Genomic DNA, 19712 nt, shown 5'->3' with positions numbered 1-19712 from the left:
CCTCCCTCCCCATGCACACACACATGCACACATGTGCAGGTAGAGACAGGAGCAAGGAGAGAGACAGGGAGACAGAGACACTGACAAAAACTTGAAGAAAGACAGAGAGACATGGAGATGGCCAGACACACACACACACACACACACACGGAAGGAGCTGGAAAGAGAGAGAGACAGTCATGCAGAGAGGCCCAACACAGAGCTGAAGGAGACACAGAGGCAGGCCCAAGCCGGCAGGGGCCAGAGGCGCAGTCAGACCATTCCACCAGGAAGGAGGGGCCTGGCGCTGGGAGGGTGCAGCAGGCTGGGCTTTGAGCCTTTGGTAGGCAGCTGCTGTCCCTGGTGCTGCCCAGCCTGGGACAGGAGGTGTGGGATGAGGAAGGGGGAAGGTGGGGTGGACTCGCTCGTGTGGGTGGTGAGGGGCAGCTGGGGGCCACTTCCCTGGGCTGTCCCCTTCACTGGGGCATTGCTGGGCAAGGTGACCTTGTGGCCTCCTTGGCCCTGCCTGGTGGTGGAGGCTGGCGTGGGAGGAGTGTTCTCAGTGGGAGGTGGGGCTGCAGCACTGGGTGGCGCCCAACAGCCATGCCAGGGGTGTGGACGGCACTCCGGTGGGCCCACCTCCTGGCTGCCTCCTGGCTGCCTCCTCTCCCTGATGGGGGTGGGGTGGGAGTGGGGACCCCTCCCCTGCCAGCCAGGATGGGTGTGCCCTCTTCAGCCATCTGGTTTCCCTGTCCTTTGCCAAAGGCCGGACGGGACAATTGCGATCTCTGCCCGAAGTGTCCTGTTCTCCCCGTAGTGACATTCGGGGCTTTGGAAACTGGAGACCTGCAGCCCCACCCCCAGCCCCTCCCCTCTGCAGCATGCGCTGGCGCTGGCATGGAGTGGAGGAGGGGCTTGGGGCGGCCTCTCAGCCCCTGGAGCAGCCTGACAGGTCAGGGGATTTCCTGCTCAGGAGCTTTCTTGTTTAGTGCACAGCTTCTGGTCGCTGAGCCCCCGGCAGGCAGGCTGGCTCTGGTGGGCAGGGACCTGGGTTGGGGGAACGGATCACGTTGAGGCTGCGTGCTTCCACTCCGAGGGGAGGGCTGGAGCCCCTGCACCTCCTCGTCCATGTCTCCTTGCAGTTCTGGCAGTTGGGGGGTGGGGAATGCCAGAGGGGACCAGGGCATGAGTGCACCTGCTGCTCTTTGGGTCCTGGGAGGGCCGGTGTGGTTTGTGAGACTGAACAGAACCCCTTCCCTCTCCCTTATTCCCCACCTCAGGCTTGTAGCTGCTAGGGGGCTCAGAGCAGAGGGGAGTGCCGGGACAGAGGGGCATTTGGGGCTCCCTGGGAGGGGCAGGGGCAGAGGAGCTGGATAACGGTGGTGGAGGCAGCCCTTTGACACGGCACGGGGCTACCTGGGTGGAATCTCTCTGGCATCACTGCTCTGCCCCAACTGCTGTTCCCATAGTTGCCCACGGCCTGCGAGAGGAGCCCGAGTTTGTGACTGCCCGAGCCGGTGAGGGCGTGGTCCTGCGATGCGACGTGATCCACCCAGTGACGGGACAGCCCCCGCCCTATGTCGTGGAGTGGTTCAAGTTTGGGGTCCCCATCCCTATCTTCATCAAGTTTGGCTACTACCCGCCCCACGTGGACCCTGAGTATGCAGGTAAGGTCTGGGCTGTCCCTCCCTGGTTTTGGCCTTGTCCGTCCTCTTGTGTCTTCCCTGCCTCTCTCCTCTCCCGTGGAGGTTGTCATTAAGTGGTGGGAGGAGGGAGAGGGGAGAGAAAGTGAGGGTGGAGCAGGGGACACCTGTGGGGAACTGGGCAGCTCCATTCCCCTTGCCGGGCAGCTGCAGGGTGTGCCCGTCCGGCTGTGCTGCTGTCTGCCTCTTGGCTCTGAACTCCAGGCTCTGCCTTTCCTGAGTGTCCAAGTGTCCCCCATGCCCATGCCCCTGGCAGACGTCTGGTCCCACTGGCTCGGTTTCCCTCTGCCACGTGTCCTCCCCTTCTCCTGGGCCGCTGGTGTCTTGCTCTGCAATTACTCTGCCAGCAGTGGTCTTGCTGTGACTCACCACTGCCGGCTGCCAGGGGGAGGGTGTGGGGTGAGTGTGTGTGTGTGTGTGTGTGCGCGTGCGCGCGTGTGCTGGGGTTGAAAGGCAGGGAGGAGACCACTAGGACTCTGTGTTTACTTTTATTTTAATTTAAAGATTTATTTATTTATTTGAAAGAGAAAGAGAGATCTTTCATCTGCTAGTTCACTCCCCAAATACCTGCAACAGCCAGGTCTGAGCCAGGCAGAAGCCAGGAGCCAGGAACTTCATCTTGGTCTCCCACATGGGTGGCAGGGCCCAAGTACTTGGGCCATTCTCTGCTCCCTCCCCGGGGGAATTAGCAGGGAGCTGGATTGGAAGCAGAGCAGCTACGACTCCAGTTGGCCCTCTCATGTGTGATGCTGGCCTTGCAGGCGCCGGCTTAACCCTCTGAGCCCTAGGCTGGCCCCTGCTTTTCCTTCTGCCTTCACTCCCGGCTTCTGAGTCCGGGTTGCCTTTCTCTCAGAATCCTTCCATTTTTATCTCCTGTGCCTTTGCCTCTTGCTGTCTTCTTGGCCAGGGTTGCTTTGGATAGTCTGGGTTTTAGGCAGATTGCCAGTGTCAAGACAAGGAGGAAAGCAGAGGAGGTGGGCTGGGCTGGAAGGGAGGTGGCAATTGGCTGCAGGGCTGCTCTGTCCTGCTGGCGTGGCAGAAGGGCTGGTGCTGCAGCTCCCAGTGGCTCAGTTCATGAGTGGATTCAGCCTCCTGATGGAGTTCAGGAGGGTGTTCAGGGGTCTCTGCCCTGCCTGCCACTCATTCCCTCGTTTTCAGGTTAATGGGCCCCACTGCTCTCTGCTCTGGGAGTTGCTGGGCTTTGACAAGATGTGCAGTTTTTCTGGCACTGGTAGCAGAATTACAGGAACCCTGGTATTCCAGTCCCTGGCCCGTGTCCCCTCTGCCCTACCATTGGGAAGTTGGACAGAGGAGGCTGCCTATGGAGGTCCTGGGTGCTCAGTTGGGGTAGGGGGATTGCAACGCTGAGTGGAGACATTGCAGGGCCTACTAGAGACTGCCTTGCCTACCCTCATGTGTTCAAAGCTTCTGCTACTCCCTTTCATCTCTGCTCAGCTCTGCGTCTCCAAAAGCATGAAAGTATCCTAAGGAACTGAGGCTTTACTCAGTGCCAGACACATTGAGCTGTCATGGAAGTCTGGGCAAGGCTGGCTGGGGACGGACGGTAGCTGCATGACCATACACCTACCACCTGCTGCACATTCTGGGCGTGGCTATGGGAAATGCTCTCAAGGTTATGTCGGGTGTCCTGCCTTTGACTTGGGTGAGGAGCAGGGAGCTGTGCACCCTGCCCTGATGGCTTTTTTTCCATTCTGTTTCCCTAGGTCGGGCCAGTCTTCACGATAAGGCATCCCTGCGGCTGGAGCAGGTGCGCTCCGAGGACCAGGGCTGGTATGAGTGCAAAGTGCTCATGCTGGACCAGCAGTATGACACCTTCCACAACGGCAGCTGGGTGCACCTCACCATCAACGGTGCGTGTGGCCCCCTTCCCAGGACTGGCCTAGGAAGCCTGCCTCTGAGGGCCTGCTGTGGGGGAAACCCTTCCATGACTGCACCCCAACCCTCCCTCAAAGCATTGCTGCAAAAAGGAACCTCAGCCCCATGGGATCTCAGCTTCTCTGAGTTGTCTTCCTGGGCCCCTGAGGTCAGAGGCATGCATAAGAGAAGGGCTCCCTGTTACGTGGTGGTGTCCGAGTTCCTTACAGGAAGGTGGGATACTGCTTCAAGCCAGGAGGATTATGGCTTTGCGGGGGCAGAACTGGGTCACTGCAGGAATCATTTCCCAACCTGGGGATGGCCCTGCTAGCCCAGGTCATGCCTGCCTGCTCTCCAGTGGGTTTCCTGGAGTCCCACTGTAGTCTTTGTGGGTTGCTATTTTGGTTCCTCGTTGGGTATACGTACTTGAGTAGTAAGAGGCAAGGGTTTTCTTGTATGCCCAGACACGATCCCTGCTCAGATGGCATTTACCGGCTAATAAAATGTAAAGACCCAGGAGAGAGGGATGGTTTCTATGGCTATCAGTTATTTATAGCACAGGTTGTAGAACTTTGCTGTGTATGGATGCTTGTGGAGTATCTGGGTGAGGGCACGGAAACCCCGGTGAAGTTAAGCTCCAGGTGTTTAAGGGCCTGGTTCCCCAACTGTGACAGCACCAGGGGCTGGGCCCTTTGGGTCTCCCCAAGGCTTGAACCTCTCCTCTGGGTTCTTACCTAAGGGGACATCCTCTGGAGGAGCCAGAAAACTGGAAGCATGGAGCAAAGACAGGAGAAGTGCTCTTCATGGTGGGAAGGGAGTGGGTGTTTTTTTTTTTTTTTTTTTTGCCAGACCTTATCCTTATTCTTCTGTATTCTGTGGATGATGAAAATATCTTCTGAGTTGCAGACACGATGCTCACTACTGAGGCTATGACAGCCAGTGTGCCTGGGTGAGCCGTGTACCACTTAGGTCCTCATGGTTTTGCTGCCTGATGGATGCTGTGTTTGGAAAGGAGAAATGGATGTTGTTCCTGGACTAGAAGCTTCTCTCAAAGGCTGGCTCCATCTGCCCTATGTAGTGGGGGTGGGTCAGACCTGCACTCCTTCTGGGTCTGCACACCCGTTCAGGGTCCAGGGAGCATTTTAGCATGAGCACTGGCCTTTAGGACAAAGGCTCCTTACTGCTGATGGCCTTGGACTTGCGCTGGTCCAGGTGGCCTGCCACTTCTCTCCATGTTAGATGCACTTGGACCCTGTCGATCAGCCCAGGAACCTGATCCGAGGCATATTGTAAATCTTGGATGGGTTGTCCCCACCACCGAGCAGCTTTTGAATCACCTCCTTTTGATGCCAGCTGCTGTGTGTGCAGGAATGAAAGCTCATCTTAATATTAGCTCAAGCAAAACGTAATTAGGAAGGTAAATATGCTGCTGGAAGCATCCCTGATTGAGCTGCAAGCCAAGGGCCTGGTGTGGCCGCACCTCTCCCCTCCGCCCTTTCCTCGGTGGGCTTGCCATCGTCTCTTTCCTTTTGCATCTCCTGGTTGTTTTGTCCACTGCAGGAACCCGAGAGATCAGCTATTCAGTAGATGCTCACGTGATAGGAAAGTAGAATTTAGGTTGGAATTGTGTGTCCCCTTGGAATTCTTCGGGAATTCCAAATTTCCTGGAGTACGATAAGCATGGCTCAAGACCTTTAAAAATGTGATCTATTTAATAAACCCACTGCATGTGAACTGTGTGATCCCGGGCGAGTGAAGTCACCTCTCTGAGCCTCTGTTCTAAGGCCAGTGCCTATTTGCAAGGTTGTTGTAGGGGTTTAAATAAAATGCTATGTGAGAAAGGATCTTGCACAATGTCTGGGACATTAATTATGCATGGATATTTATATGTACATATGATGCTGGCCATCCTTCCAGAGAGAGAAGAAGACAGAAAAATGCAGAAGCAGGATGTGGGGCTGGGAGACACATAGCACTTTTGTCATTCCAGTGTCCTTATGAACCCACCAACAATTGTCCATTCAAAACATATTTTTGAATGTTTGTCCTGTGCAGGCTCAGGGCATGACTCAGTCCTGACTCGAGACTTCAAAAGAGAGGCAAGTCCAGAGACAGTTACGGTACGGCTTTTGGTGCACTGGGGAGGAGGAGCCTCTGTGCAGAGACCTGGCTGGAGATGGCAGCTGGCCAGATGCAGGTGAAAAGTGGGCAGGGGTGCTCCAGGCAGGGGATTAGCATGCCTGGGAGCCCAGGAGCAGGAGAGCAATGCATTTTTGCAGTGCAGGCAGGGTGTTCATGGGGGGATGTTGGGCAGAATGGCCAAGGATGACGCATCATCTGCCCCAGGCTTGCGATCGAAGCTGTTTTGCTGTAACCAGGACGCCCACCTGCAACCTGGGTAGAACAGACAAACACTTCCCAGGTGAGCAGGAGAGCCCTCTCCTCTTCGTCCCCCTGGCCCTTCTTCTTGGGCTCCCAGGTTCTTTGCAGCATAAATATTTCCATTATTTCGGGAAAGATTCCAAGCACCAGTGATCCACTGCCTCCAAAGCAGAATGTTTAATGTCAGGCGTTTCCTGACAGGGATCACCTTTGGAAAATGAAAGGCCAGTGAAAATTAGAATTACAAATTGTCTCATTCTCCTTCTGGGTTTTCTTTCAAGACCAGTTGGGTGGAAACAAACCCAATTATTTCTTTATCACATAGAAAATACCATAAAAACCCAAGCCAAGCCTTGCTGTAGGTCGGTGAATTGGTTGGAGGAGAGGCCAGCCTATTTCTAACCTACACTATTAATTATAGGGCACTTGGAAGAAAGAATTAAGCCTGGAAATGCAGCTGGCAAGCTAACACCTAATTCAGTAAATAATCGAGAGTCAAACCATTATTTTCCTGAAAACTCGAAATTGTTCAAAGTACTTTCCTGATTAGCACCTAAATAATAAAGTAATTATGTAATTAGTAATTAATTTGTCACTTCAGGACGTAATTTAATTTATTATCTTTTCTTTTAAGCTTGACATCCGAGGTAAGGGAAGCTGTGGCTGTGTTGGCTGTGTGTCGAGGGGCATCCTGGGCCTGAGGGTGTCTATGCCGATGAGAGCTACTCCAGAAGGGGAGAGAGGCCTGAAACCAGGATTTCAAGATCCGTTACAAAGGCTTGGGATTTTTTTTTTCTTTTTTTGGACTGGCAGAGTTAATGAGAGAGAGAGAGAGACAAAGAGAAAGGTCTTCCTTTTTCCTTTGGCTCATCCCCAAATGGCGCTGCGCCGATCCGAAGCCAGGAGCCAGGTGCTTCCTCCTGGTCTCCCATGCAGGTGCAGGGCCCAAGCGCTTGGGCCATCCTCCACTGCACTCCTGGACCACAGCAGAGAGCTGGACTGGAAGAGGAGCGACTGGGACAGAACCGGCACCCCAACGGGACTAGAACCTGGGGTGCTGGCGCCGCAGGCGGAGGATTAGCCAATGAGCCACCGTGCTGGCCTGGGATGGTTTTTAAATACAGGTTTTGGTGTATTCTGAGGTCCTGGAGCAGAGCCAATTTTCTTGAGGTGTATTGTGTTATTGTGTGTCTGAGAGGAAGTGTGCTTCTTAATTCAATCAACAGTCACACTGAATCTTCCCTGTGTGCCCACATGGAGCTATGGGTTTGGGAGATATAGATGGAAGTGGTCTTGCCTTAGGAAGTTCTATGCACTTACGTTAGTGTGGGAGTGTAGATGTGTGTGCATGCATCCCTCATTCATTAATAGTTTTATTTCATCCATTCATTCAACAAGTGTTTGTTGAGCACTGTGCCACCTCCTGGAACTATGCTCCAAGCTGGGTGTATGGTGGTATTGCAGAAAAGATGTCTGTTCTTAAGACAGGATTATTCTAGTAAGGGGGATAGATAAGAAACAAATACAAGGGTACTTCAGAAAGCTCATGGAGCAGTAGAATTAAAAGAAGTTTGTTTTGGTGCAAAAAAGTTTTGATATCCAGGCATAGTTTTTAATTAGTTTATATGTTTGTAAATATTTATTTTATTTATCTGAAAGATATAGTTACAGAGAGAGGTAGAGAGAGAGAGATCTTTCATCTGCTGGCTCCCTCCCCAGATGGTTGCACCATCCAGAGCTTAGCTGATCCAAAGCCAGGAGCTAGGAGCTTCTTCTGAGTCTCCCACATGGGTGCAGGGGCCCAGGGACTTGGGCCATCTTCTGTTGCTTTCCCAGGCCATAGCAGAGAGTGGGCTCGGAAGTGGAGCAACCGGTACTTGAACCAGTGCCCCTGCAGGTGCCACAGCGCCAGCTCCTAGTTAATTAATTTTTAGAAAGATTTATTTATTCACTTGAAAGGCAAAGTTACAGAGAGAGGAAAGTCAGAGAAAGCAAGAGGTCTTCCATCCACTGTTTCACTTCCCAGATGACTGCAACGGCTAGGGCTGGACCAGGTTGAAGTGGCCCAAGTATTTGGGCCTTCTTCTGCTCTCCCAGGGACCTGGATCAGAAGTGGAGCAGCTGGGACTCAAACTGGCACCCATATGGACTGCCAGAGGCACAGCAGCCTAACCCACTGTGCCACAACACCGGTCCTGTTAATTTTACTTTTGAAATATTTGAAATATTTGAGAGATAGATAGAGAGAGAGAGAGAGAGAGAGAGAGAGAGAGAGAGAGAGAGAGAGAGAGAGATTGTTCATCTGCTGGTTCACTCCCCAAGTGGCTGCAATGGCCAGGGCTAGGCCAGGTTGAAGCCAGGAGCCAGGAGCTTCTTCTGGGTTTCCCATGTGGGTGTCAGGAGCCCAAGTACTTGGGCCATCTTTTGTTGTTTTCCCAGGTGCATTAGCAGGTAAATGGATGAAAAGTGGAGCAGCTGGGACCTGAACTGGCACCCATATGAGATGCAGGCATCACAGATGGAGGCTTAACTCACTGCAACGCTGATCCCATGCATAGTTTTTTATACTATACATTTCCAACTTTTTGAAGACTGCGTGTGTGTGTGTGTGTGTGTGTTTGTAGACTTTAGTTAGTGAAAAGTGCTTTAGAGGAAGTAAGGTTAGGCAAGGCAATAGCGAATGGTGGGAGAGGCATCTTGGATGGGCGGACCAGGTAAGGCAGAGAGGGCATTTAGCAAAGACTTGCCTAAACTGAAGGACTGAGCTCTGAGTATAGAGTTCCGGGGGTGGGGGGGTACAAAATAGCACGTGCAAAGGCCCTGAGGCCAGTGGAGAGGACGGGCCTCTCCCAGAGCTTCTCATTTGTGCCTGTGCATTTCCTGGGAGGTGGTGACGATGGTATGAATGGCGGAATGACCAGTGGTTTTTATGACCCTTTCCGCACACATTATCTTCTTTATTTCTCACATCAATTCTGGAGGGTGGAGCACATTGGTAAAGCCCAGAGAAGCTTAGTACTTGCCTAAGGTCACATAGCAGGTGGCAGCCAGCACTTGAACTTGGCTCCTGGGCTTTGGGTGCCTTGAGATGAGCTCAGAGTGGCTTGCCCCAGTCTACAGTGGTGAGTCTCAGGGCTGGCATGCAGCAGCTGAGCCTTCTTGTCCTTTCGGAAGACCACAGAAATGATAGTCTAAGGGTTTAAGATCGCCCGGATTGCCTCTACAAACAGCTCTGGCAAATGGGACTGAGTCTCTTAAAAACCCAATCAGCCAAACACGATGGAGTTTTTATCAAATCTCCAATGCAGGGGATGATAACCTGGCACAGGCAAAGGAGAATTTAGAAGGCTGTAGCTTCTGCCGTGGCCGGTCCACCTTTATCCACAGAGCCAGGCTGGGAGGGAGGAGAGTGCTTTTCTCTGCAGAAGCAGAAAAGCAAGACTCTGGGAAGCCTGGCCTGGGCTCTGTTCTAGGTAGGCTGAGGTAGGGCCCCAACAGTGAGAGTCCTGGGGATGTGGGGGCCTGGCAGAGGTGGGGTACAGGAAACGGGCCGCTGTGTGTTGTGGACAGGGGACAGCTGAAGCACGGTGTAGAAGAGTCTGAAGAGCAGGTGGCAAATGCGTGCTGTGTCAGAGCCCCGAGAGCTGCCTCATCTGTCACCCGCAGGGGCTTCCCTGTAGTAGAATTAACCTATTGGACCTTAGCTAAGCACAGCAGGAGACTGCAGGAGGCCAGGTCTCCTCCTACCCCTGCACCCTGGAGTACTTGTGGTCAGATCTCACCTGTCTCCATCTTCCCTGCATCCCATAGAGCTATAGGGAGGGTTACCTGCTGAGTGAACTGATGCCCCGCCCTCTTCACCTCTGTCATCTCCTTTGCAGCCCCTCCCACCTTTACAGAAACACCCCCCCAGTACATCGAGGCCAAGGAGGGTGGCAGTATCACCATGACCTGCACAGCTTTTGGGAACCCTAAGCCCATCGTTACCTGGCTCAAGGAGGGGACACTTCTTGGTGCTAGTGGGAAATACCAGGTGAGTGTGGCTCTAGTGGGGTTGTTGCACCTGCTTTTCCTTGCTCACCCTCCTCATCCTTCTCTCCCTCCAAGGCTGCCAGCCACTGGTTCTGTGTACACAGCCTCCCCTGCGTCTTAGAGGGAGATGGATGTGGAGGCACCTGCCTTCCCATCTGCCCAGGTGCATGTGTCCTGAGCCCAGCTTCCCTGCCTGAGGGCAGCCCTGGTGGGGCCCGTGGGAGGGTGCTGAGCTCCCTCTGTCCTCGGCCCCCAGGTGAGTGATGGCAGCCTGACGGTGACATCGGTCAGTCGGGAGGACAGAGGCGCCTACACCTGTCGAGCCTACAGTATCCAGGGGGAGGCTGTGCACACGACCCACCTGCTTGTCCAAGGTGAGAAGGTTTTCTTCAGCCTCTTTGTCCTCCTCCAGAGCCTCCAGGGGATTGTGAGGTGAGTTTTCCCAGGATGGAGTTGGCCCAGCTGGAGGTGCCTGGGGAGCCGGGCAGCCTGTGAGGAGCTGGGCAGTGCTCCTGCAACCCATGCTCCTCGCTGTCCAGCAGGGGCATTGCACAGCATGGCAGGGAGGCACCAGGCTGCCTTGTCTCCACCTCGACACTTAACACTAAGGACATTTGGCAGAGCTGGGTCTGTCTGGCTAGTGCTGGGAGGGGCCAGTCAGTGCCAGAGTCCCCCAGAAGGGGCTGGGCACTGACCAGGATTGGGAGGTCGGAGGGCAGCAAGTGGAGGGGCTCCCACCTCTCCATTCACTACCTGCTGAAGGAATGAGGTTGGGAGGAGTTGGTGGTGGCCATGCCCAGCTACCAGAGCTGTTGCTGGAGCGCTAGTCCTCCTGCCTCTGAGTGACAGCTGAACTGGAGGTCCCTCCGCAGCCTGGGTGGCAGCTGCTCCTTTCTCAGGGGAGCGCAAGGCCAGTACCAGAGGCTGCTGGGATTCCACCATGCTGCCCTCTCACCCTGCGCAGAGCTGGCCAGCACCGCTAGGCTGGGACTCCTGCAGAGATCAGCTTATTCTTTGCTCTTGACTTAAAGTGCAGCCTCTCCCCTGCTGTGCTGGAGAGGGGTGGGCTGGGAGGAAGGGTGCATATATGGGAGGAGATGGCTGGTCTGGGAGCTGTGGGGGCAGGTGCAGGGGTGGCAGGTGCCTGAGTCGTCCCAACAGCAGTTTACATAAGCATCTTCGTGGCTACTGTCTGGGTTGTGTTGCCCCCAGCCTGCCCCCGAGCACTGGTGCTTCTGTCCTCCCTCATCAGGTGAGGTGACGTTGGTTCCCTGTCCTCCCCAGGGCCTCCTTTCATTGTTTCTCCTCCCGAGAACATCACCGTCAACATCTCCCAGGATGCTCTGCTCACCTGCCGGGCAGAGGCATACCCGGGGAACCTCACCTACACCTGGTACTGGCAGGACGAGAATGTCTACTTCCAGAAGTGAGCAGCCCTTGCCCGGATCCTCTCACAGGGTCCCCGCCTGGGTCCCCAGGGGCAAGGGACTGTGCCGGCTGCCCACCAGCTCCAGGGGCTTGCAGAGGGGGAGGTCGGGTTTGTGTGTCCCTTGAGAGTGGTCCCTGGGGATGCTGCATCTGGGGGAGGTGACGGTGGCTCTTGCCTAGATGTCTCTTGCACCTGCCAATGCCCTCCCTCCTCATCCCCTTCCTGGCTTTGCAGCGACCTGAAGCTGAGGGTACGAATCCTGATCGATGGAACCTTGATCATCTTCCGGGTGAAGCCAGAAGATGCTGGGAAGTATACCTGCGTCCCTAGCAACAGCCTGGGGCGCTCCCCCTCGGCCTCGGCGTACCTGACTGTGCAGTGTGAGTGGGGTTGAGGGAGAGCACTGGGGGCGGGGCAGGGATGCCAGGCGGCTCAGCCTCCTTAGCCAGTCCAGAGGCTGGAGGGCAGCAGAGAGCAGGGGAACGATCGTGGAGGGTGGAATGTCCCGGACTGGTCAGTTACCGACACCTGCCAGGAGCCACGGGGCCGCTGCGTGTGTTAGCCAGATCACCGGGTTGTACCTGGGTTGACTGAACAGAGCCTTTGAACATTATCCTTGGGTTGAGTGCTGGCAACACCTCCATACCTTGAACAAGCTGCTGTTTGCTGCTTTTCTCTTGGTGTCTGAGAGCATGTAGCTTGGGACAGGTGCAAGGGTTTGGTGTCCTGCCCAGCTTGCTCACTGCCTCCATGCCACAGACAGTGAGTAGGGCAGGGGGCTGAAGACACCCTCGGCTTCCTCCTTTCTGTGCTTGGCTCTGGTGCAGCCAGAGATCCCGGTGAAGGAGCAGCAGCTCGCCCCGTTCAGCGGATGGCTTTTGTGCGAGCAGAATGATTGAGGTTGCTAATCTGTAATACTTGAGCACAGTCAGTTGCTTTCCCACCCACAGCAGCTGAACATTGTGAGAGTGAGAGAGAGAAGGGTGAGTAATGAGGATTGAATATCTTCCTTTTGATTTGCGGATAGCCCTGTCACTCAGGCAACAAAAGCCCATGCTGTCGCTGTAGGTGACAGACGCTCCATCATTTGCTGGTGGGTGTGGGAGAACTGCTCACTGCCAAGGACACAGAGGGACAGGGGTGAGAAGTGTGGCAGCTTGGAGACACAGCCGGGAGTCAGCATCTTCGTTTAGGCTAAGTAGAAGAGCGGTGGGTGGCGCTGAGAGGCAGAGCCCGTCCACCTGCTGCACAGAGCGGGTGTGGACGGCCCAGCCAGACCTGCTGGGCCTTGTCTCCTACTCTGCCATGGTTTCAATGCAGTGACTTTGTGGGTGGGGCACCTGTGTCACCTCTCCTGGTAGTGCGTCTTTTGTAAGTTCCAAGCTTTTTTTTTTTTTTTTTTAATATTCATTTATTTATTTGAAAGTCAAAGTTACACAGAGAAGGAAAGGCAGAGAGAGAGAGAGAGAGAGACAGAGAGAGAGAGGTCTTCCATCTGCTGGCTCACTCCCCAATTGGCCACAACAGCTGGAGCTGCACAGATCTGAAGCCAGGAGCCAGGAGTTTCTTCCAGGTCTACCACACAGGTACAGGGGCCCAAGGAATTGGGCCATCTTCCACTGCTTTCCCTGGCCATAGCAGGCAGCTGCACCAGAAGTGGGGCAGCCGGGACTTGAACTGGTGCCCATGTGGGATGCCAGCACTGCAGGCGGTGGCTTTACCCCCTATGCCACAGCACTGGTCCCCAGTTCCAAGCTTTGAAGAGCTGTGAGGCTCAGCATGTTGGTCTAACCCCAGACCTGCAATAGGAAAATACAATTCAGGAGACTGTTCCGAGTCACTGCTGATATTTTCAGGCTGGATTGGGTGGACGACTCTGCCACCTGGGCAAGAGAAGGTGGTGGCACGGTGGGGAGCCACCATGGTCAGCTGTCTTCAGTAGGACGATGAACCTGGCCGGGATGCAGGTCCCAAGTCCTGGAAGCTGCAGGCCACCTTTCTGTTGGGAGACGGGTTCTGTTTTCCCCATCGGTCCCTGGCACTGGCGCCACCACCCACTCCCACTGTCCCTTTTTCTCCTTCCTGCCTTCAGACAGAATCCAGAGGTGCCGAGATTTACAGGTGGGTGAGACGAGGATCTTTGTTTCTGCTAAAAAGCAGTGTTCAGAGTATTTCCCATTCATAAACCCTTTGAAAACCTCGGAGGAAAAAAAAAAGAACTCTATCATACAAAAGTAGGAAGCTCTGTCTAAATATATAACTCGGCCTGGTATTTATGTAATGCTGTTCGCAGAAGAGCTCAGAGTGCTTGAAAGATAGCGGCTCATTCATCGCCACCGCCTCCCTCTTTCTGGAGCCTTCTCCGTGGCCCTCAGGGGAAATCGGGGAGAACAGAGACGAGGTGACTCAGCCCGCAACACAGGGTGTGCGGGGCCTCTTGCTGCTCTCCTGGGACCTTTGGTCTGCTCTGTGGCCAGGGTTGATTCTGTGTTTCAACTGCAGAGTCAGATAGGAAAGCTGAGACCCGGGGAGGCCGGACCATCAGCAGGAAAGGGAGGAAAAAGCACAGCCCTTATGGTTGTGCCCCGATGATGGCCTTGTGTGTGGCAGTGGCATTCCTTGCGTGGTGGGCTGCCTGCTGCCCTGGAGATGCTGGGAGAAGCAGTGGGTGGGGATAGGTGTGTGCAAGTGTTGGCTTTGAGGTTTAGAGTCTAGGAGCTGTAGGAGGTGGGTATTGAGCCCTTGCTTGACAGGTAAAGTCCATGCATATGAGGGGTCTTAGGAAAGTTCGTGGAAAATGCATATTATGAAAATGTTATGCAGGGATTTCCAAAAAAATTTTTTTTCGCCGTAATAGACTTGTAGTTCCACTTTTGCATGATTTTTTTTGATGTAAATTTGAAGCATTTAAGGCGCAGGCTGACTAAAACATGTGCTCGAATGTCTGCAAGCATTTAGAACCAGCACTCTTAAAACAGTGGGTTGGGCAGGCAGGAGGCGGCCGTCTAGCTGGTGGTCTCTAGAGCGCAGTGGTTATGCCATCTGTGTTGGCTGTGGGTCCTTAGGTTGCCGGGCACTGACTGACATGCAGTGGGTGCCCAGTGAAGCCCATTCCTTGTGGTCAGACACCTAGGCTTGGGCACTGCTCACCTCCTGCCTGGATTTCTCATGGGGCATCTCCATGTCTTGCTTCTCTCCTGTCCACACTGTTGCCTGCAGACCCAGCCCGTGTCCTGAACATGCCCCCTGTCATCTACGTGCCCGTGGGAATCCACGGCTATATCCGCTGCCCTGTGGACGCAGAGCCGCCGGCCACTGTGGTGAAGTGGAACAAGGATGGCCGCCCACTGCAGGTTGAGAAGGTGCCGGCGGGACGGATGTCGGGTTTCAGCACAACAGGCACCCTCCTGATTCTTGCTTTGCTTTTCATTTATCTTATTGGAGAGGCAGAGAGACTGCTGGTTCACTCCCCAGCTAGGAACTCAGTCCAAGTCTGCCACAGGATGGTAGGGACCAAACTACTTGAGCCGTCACTCATGCCTTCCAGGGGTGGGCACTTACAGGAAGCAGGAGTCCCAAGTGGAGCCAGGACTGGAACTAGACGCTCTGATGTGGGATGCGGGTGTCTTAAGTGGCATCTTGAGTGCTATGCCACCCATCCTCACTCTCCTCATTCGGATTCTGCTCCTACTTCCCCAAAACAAACCTGTGGGAAAACCTACAGCTGCTTCCCACAGGGGTCCGTAGTTGGCAATTTTCTGTTCTCCCAGGGGGACCTAGAGGAGCTTCCACCCCCCGCCCCGACCCCAGGCTGCTCAGGTCCATGCTGGAGGGAAACTGGCTGAGGGTCTGTCTGCTCCCTGACCACGGCTGCCTGCTCTGTTCTCTGTGTTGGGCAGAACCTGGGTTGGACCTTGATGGAGGACGGCTCCATTCGAATCGAGGAGGCCACAGAGGAGGCTCTTGGCACTTACACCTGTGTGCCTTACAACACCTTGGGGACCATGGGCCAGTCCGCCCCTGCGAGGCTTGTCCTGAAGGTGAGGCCCCGGGGCTGCGGGCAGCCTCTGTGGGTGTGGAGTCCCACACGCCTGACCTGACGTGCGTGCCCGTGCTCTCCCCAGGATCCCCCGTATTTCACGGTGCTACCAGGCTGGGAGTACAGGCAGGAGGCTGGCCGAGAGCTGCTCATCCCCTGTGCGGCTGCAGGGGACCCCTTCCCCGTCATCACATGGAGAAAGGTACCTGGGCTCTGGAGCTCCTGGGCTGCAAGGGAGGCAGTGGGGACGCAACTCGCCAGAGCAGTGGGTGCCCTGCGGAGGGGTGGCGGAGGGTGTGGGCGGGGCCTCTCTCACCTGCATCCCTGCCCTGCCCTCGTCCCTCCCCCTTGTTTGGCCAAGGTAGGGAAGCCCAGCAGAAGCAAGCACAACGCCCTGCCCAGTGGGAGTCTCCAGTTCCGCGCCCTCAGTAAGGAGGACCACGGAGAGTGGGAGTGTGTGGCCACCAACGTGGTCACCAGCATCACTGCCAGCACCCACCTCACCGTCATCGGTAAGTGGCCGGGGCAGGGGAGGGGCTTTCCTAAGTCAGTCCAGTTCGTGAGCCCAGAGTCCACCTCTGGACTCTGGAAGGGGACGGGCACATGGACCCAGCACCCACCTGATGCAGAAAAGAGGCCGCTGTGTGGTCAGCTGGGTCTGGTGGGGAAGCCAGGAGGAGCTGGAAGGAGGGAGGGTTGACCCTTGTGGCATCACGGACAGGGCACCAAGCTGAGGGCTGAGGGCTGGGCCTGGCCGAGGAGACCGGGGCAGGAGGAGGTGACTGGTGCTCCCATTCCCGATGGCCCCAGGACCCCAGCCTGTCCCATTGCAGCCTAGCCTTCTGGGTGCTGAAGCACAATTCCTCTGGGCATTTGCCACCAGCTTTAGCCTCTGTGCGTCCACCTCATCGTTCCCAGCCCAGCTGCCCGGGGCTGTAGTTTCTCCAGGCCATGCTGTGGGGACTGAGGCTGTTGGGGACCTAACACCTTGTCCAGTGTCACATCACTCAGGTCCACATGGGAGTTCCTTGTTTTTGTCCCCCCTTAATTTTTTTATGTAGTGATTTTCTTTATTTGAAAGGCAGAGAGAGAGAGAGAGAGAGAGAGAGATTGTGCCTCAATCTGCTTCTATCTGCTTGTTCACTTCCCAAATGCCCACAACAGCCAGGACTGGGCCTGGCTGAAGCCAGGAGCTGGGGTCTCCATCCAGGTCTCCCACATGAGTGGCAGAAACTCAGCTACCTGAGCCATTGCCTGCTGCCTCCCGGGGTGTGCATTAGCAGGAGGCTGGAATCGGGAGTGGAGCTGGGACTTGAACCCAGGCACTGATGTGGGGTGCTGGCGTCTTCACTTCCTCTTCCAGTGGTGGCTCTCCTCCTCCGCCTCCTTTCTTCTTCAAAATATTTATTTATTCATTTGAAAGGTAGAGTTACAGAGAGAGAGAAGGAGAGACAGAGAGAGAGAGAGGGATCTTCCATCTGCTGGTTCACTCCCCAAATGGCTGCAACAGTTGGAGCTGGGCCAGGCTAAAGCCAGGAGCCAGTTCTCTGACATGGGTGCAGGGGCCCAAGCACTTGGGCCATCTTCTACTGCTTTCCCAGGCACTTTAGCAGGGAGCTTGATGGAAGGGGAGCAGCTGGGACTTGAACTGGTGCCCATGTGGGATGCCGGCATCCAGGCGGCTTAACCCACTATGCCACAGCACTGACCCCACAGTGGTAGCCCTTACCTGCTGTGTGGTGCTTCCTCTCACACCATATTCGCTGGAAGGAGGCTGCCTTGCAAGGCCAGAGGACTTCACGGGAGTGGAGACTCTGGTTTTGCTCAGGACCTGAGGGCTGAGGGCCTGTGGGCTGGCCAGAGGGGCCACTGGGATCTGACCTGGGGTGAGGAGGGTCCTGCCTTCCCACCGGCCCATATTCCTGAAGCTCTGTGGTCTCCTGCTGGCCAGAGAGGCTTCCCTCTGCAGCCTGACCCACCTGTACGGCCTCAGAGCTCCACTGTTCCTCCTCCCTCCCTGGAGGCGCTCCCTCGTGGTGCTCCATGCTTCGGCCTCTCTTGGGTTCCCCACAGCAAGATGATGGGGTCTCCCTTGGTCTCCAGGCACCAGCCCCCACGCTCCGGGCAGCGTCCGGGTCCAGGTCTCCATGACAACTGCCAACGTGTCCTGGGAGCCGGGCTATGATGGGGGAAGCGAGCAGGCATTCTCAGTCTGGTACGGACCTCTGTGAGTCAGCCCCGCATGCTTCGCTCTCTGCTTCTCCTCCTGCCCCACCTATACCGTCCCCGGGGGGAGGGCTGGGCGTGAGGAGACTGGTTCTGCACCTGCCAGGCCTGCAGACCGCGAGGCGGGTCTGACGGTGCCTGGGCCCCAGCCTGCAGGTTGGTGACGCCTGCTTGGGTCTTGCCTGGACCGCCCAGGGTCCTCTGCTGCTCCTTCCTCAGCTTCAGCTCCTGCCCCCTGCTTTGTGTCCCGCTTCCTGCTTCTTCCAGGTCCCTCTGGGGTCTGAAAGAGACTCCAGTCTTCCGGAGCTTTGTGAAACAGCGCAGCCTGACATGTAGCAGAGTCTAATTGTTCATTTTTAAAATTAATTTGATTGAGAGAGACACATAGAGAGAGCTCCTAGCTGCTGGTTTATTCTCCAAATGCTGGTGACAAGGGCTGGGGCTGGATCCAGCTGAAGCTGGGAACTGGGAACTCAGTCCGGGTCTCCCATGTGGCTGGCAGGGATCCAATGACTTGAGCCTTGACCACTGCTTCCCAGGGTGTGCAGGGAGCTAGTCAGGAGCCAGAGCCGGGTATTAAACACAGGGACTCCCATATGAGATGTGGGCATCTTGACCGCTGGGCCAAGTTCCCCTGCTGAGGTCTAATTTTCTTCTGTCCCTTATTGGTGGTCCCAGGAATCAGAGTGGTGAAGCGGGTGCTCACCTTCCTGGCCTTGTTCCAGCATCTGCATTGTCTCTCTGGGATCCTGTGTGTCTCCCTGTTACTCATCTAGCCAGATATGGTGACATGAGGCCTCTTCCCAAGCTTAGGGCCCAAATACTCAGCCGGGGTGGTGACAGCAGGTGCAGAAAGGGTGGAAGGAGAAGCCCAGTGGACTTCCTATCACTCTTGACCTCTCTCCCATGTTCCTGCCCCGAGCCAAGAGCAGTGCCTGATGGACCCTGAACAGGGAGGGCGGATCCCCTTACTCCCTCCTTCAGACCCACACTGCCTGGGCCTGAGCTGGGGACTAGGAAGGATCAGACTCCAGAGGGGGACTCAGAGGGACTCAGGGAGACCCCTTGATGCAAGGGGAGCTGCGAGGAGACCCCGCCCCAATTCCTCTCCTGTTTCCAGGCTGAGTGGCCTGGGAGTTCTGGCTTCTGGGTAGGCGACCTGCACCCAGGGGTGCGAGATGCACACAGACCACCTTCCCATCCCCTCTCTCTGTCCCTCCTGAGGCAGGGTGGGGTGGGGAGGGAGTGGGGTGCTCCAACAACCCCGGCCAGCAGCTGCTGCAGAGAGGCTCCTGGCCAGGGAAGGGTGCTGGGCGCGGCGGCGCCTTCTCTGCAGAGTGGACGGGCTGGCACAAGCGGCGGGCGGGCTCTGGGCGTGGACTGGGTTTCCTTGCTGCTTGTGCTGCTGCGCATCTGCCTCACTGCATCCACGGTCCTCACTTGCTCTGGGCGGGGAAGGGCAGGCAAGGGCGGGTGCCAGGGTTGTGGAGGAGGTCTCGGTCCCTCCTTTCTCTCACTGCCGCTCACTCTCCGCCTCCTGACTCAGGCATTTGGCACTGGCTTCCTTTTGCTATGCTTTTGCGCTGCCTCAGCTCACCCTCCTGGGCATACACAGTAGAGCCTTTAAACCTAGAGGGAGCCCTGCGGGTACTGGTGCCGCTCTGGGCTGCAAGGAGAGGGCCAGTCCTGCAGGGCCACGTCGCCTCCCTGTGGTGATGTGGCAGTACTGCACCTACAGCTGGCCAGCTTCTATGTCTACTGGGAGTCGTTGTGTGTGGGGGGTGCCTTTAGGACCAGGGGAAACCCTTACCCTCGGTCTTGGTGCTGCTCCCCATGGCGTGACCTTCCCCTTGACTGTCATTTCTAACCCTCAAGACCTTAGGGATCCTGGCCCCACGGTGGGGAAACCCCTGCTCGTTTTGGTCATAGGCCCTGGACGTCCTCAGATGACCCAAGTCTGACTGGACTGAGTGAGCCCCCCGGGGTTCCTGTGGCTTCTGCTGTTGACCATCTCAGGGCGGGGTGGGCAGCTGAAGTCACCAGGGTT

The 19712-nt window shown here is 55.9% G+C and overlaps 1 protein-coding gene across 3 annotated transcripts in view; it reads left to right on the top strand.

Annotated features, from left to right (window-relative positions):
- IGSF9B (immunoglobulin superfamily member 9B) overlaps positions 1 to 19712 on the top strand; it is a 48073-nt gene that overhangs the window by 8239 nt on the left and 20122 nt on the right. For 2 of the 3 annotated variants that reach the window (XR_016222031.1, XM_051834507.3), the window contains exons 2-12: positions 1449 to 1646; positions 3407 to 3553; positions 9821 to 9972; positions 10228 to 10345; positions 11256 to 11397; positions 11635 to 11780; positions 14620 to 14762; positions 15300 to 15440; positions 15525 to 15641; positions 15801 to 15951; positions 17543 to 17666. Coding sequence is in view for 2 of the 3 variants with exons in the window: in XM_051834507.3 (XP_051690467.1) it covers positions 1449 to 1646; positions 3407 to 3553; positions 9821 to 9972; positions 10228 to 10345; positions 11256 to 11397; positions 11635 to 11780; positions 14620 to 14762; positions 15300 to 15440; positions 15525 to 15641; positions 15801 to 15951; positions 17543 to 17666 (1579 nt within the window). In the remaining variant the exon portion in view is untranslated. The remainder of the gene's footprint in view (positions 1 to 1448; positions 1647 to 3406; positions 3554 to 9820; positions 9973 to 10227; positions 10346 to 11255; positions 11398 to 11634; positions 11781 to 14619; positions 14763 to 15299; positions 15441 to 15524; positions 15642 to 15800; positions 15952 to 17542; positions 17667 to 19712) is intronic. The other variant, XM_008248366.5, reaches the window with a different exon arrangement.

The sequence above is a fragment of the Oryctolagus cuniculus genome, chromosome 1, assembly GCF_051225735.1.
Source record: "Oryctolagus cuniculus isolate XC-2025 breed Fujian yellow rabbit chromosome 1, ASM5122573v1, whole genome shotgun sequence".
NCBI lineage: Eukaryota > Metazoa > Chordata > Mammalia > Lagomorpha > Leporidae > Oryctolagus > Oryctolagus cuniculus.
This window is presented reverse-complemented; position numbering and strand designations above follow the sequence as displayed.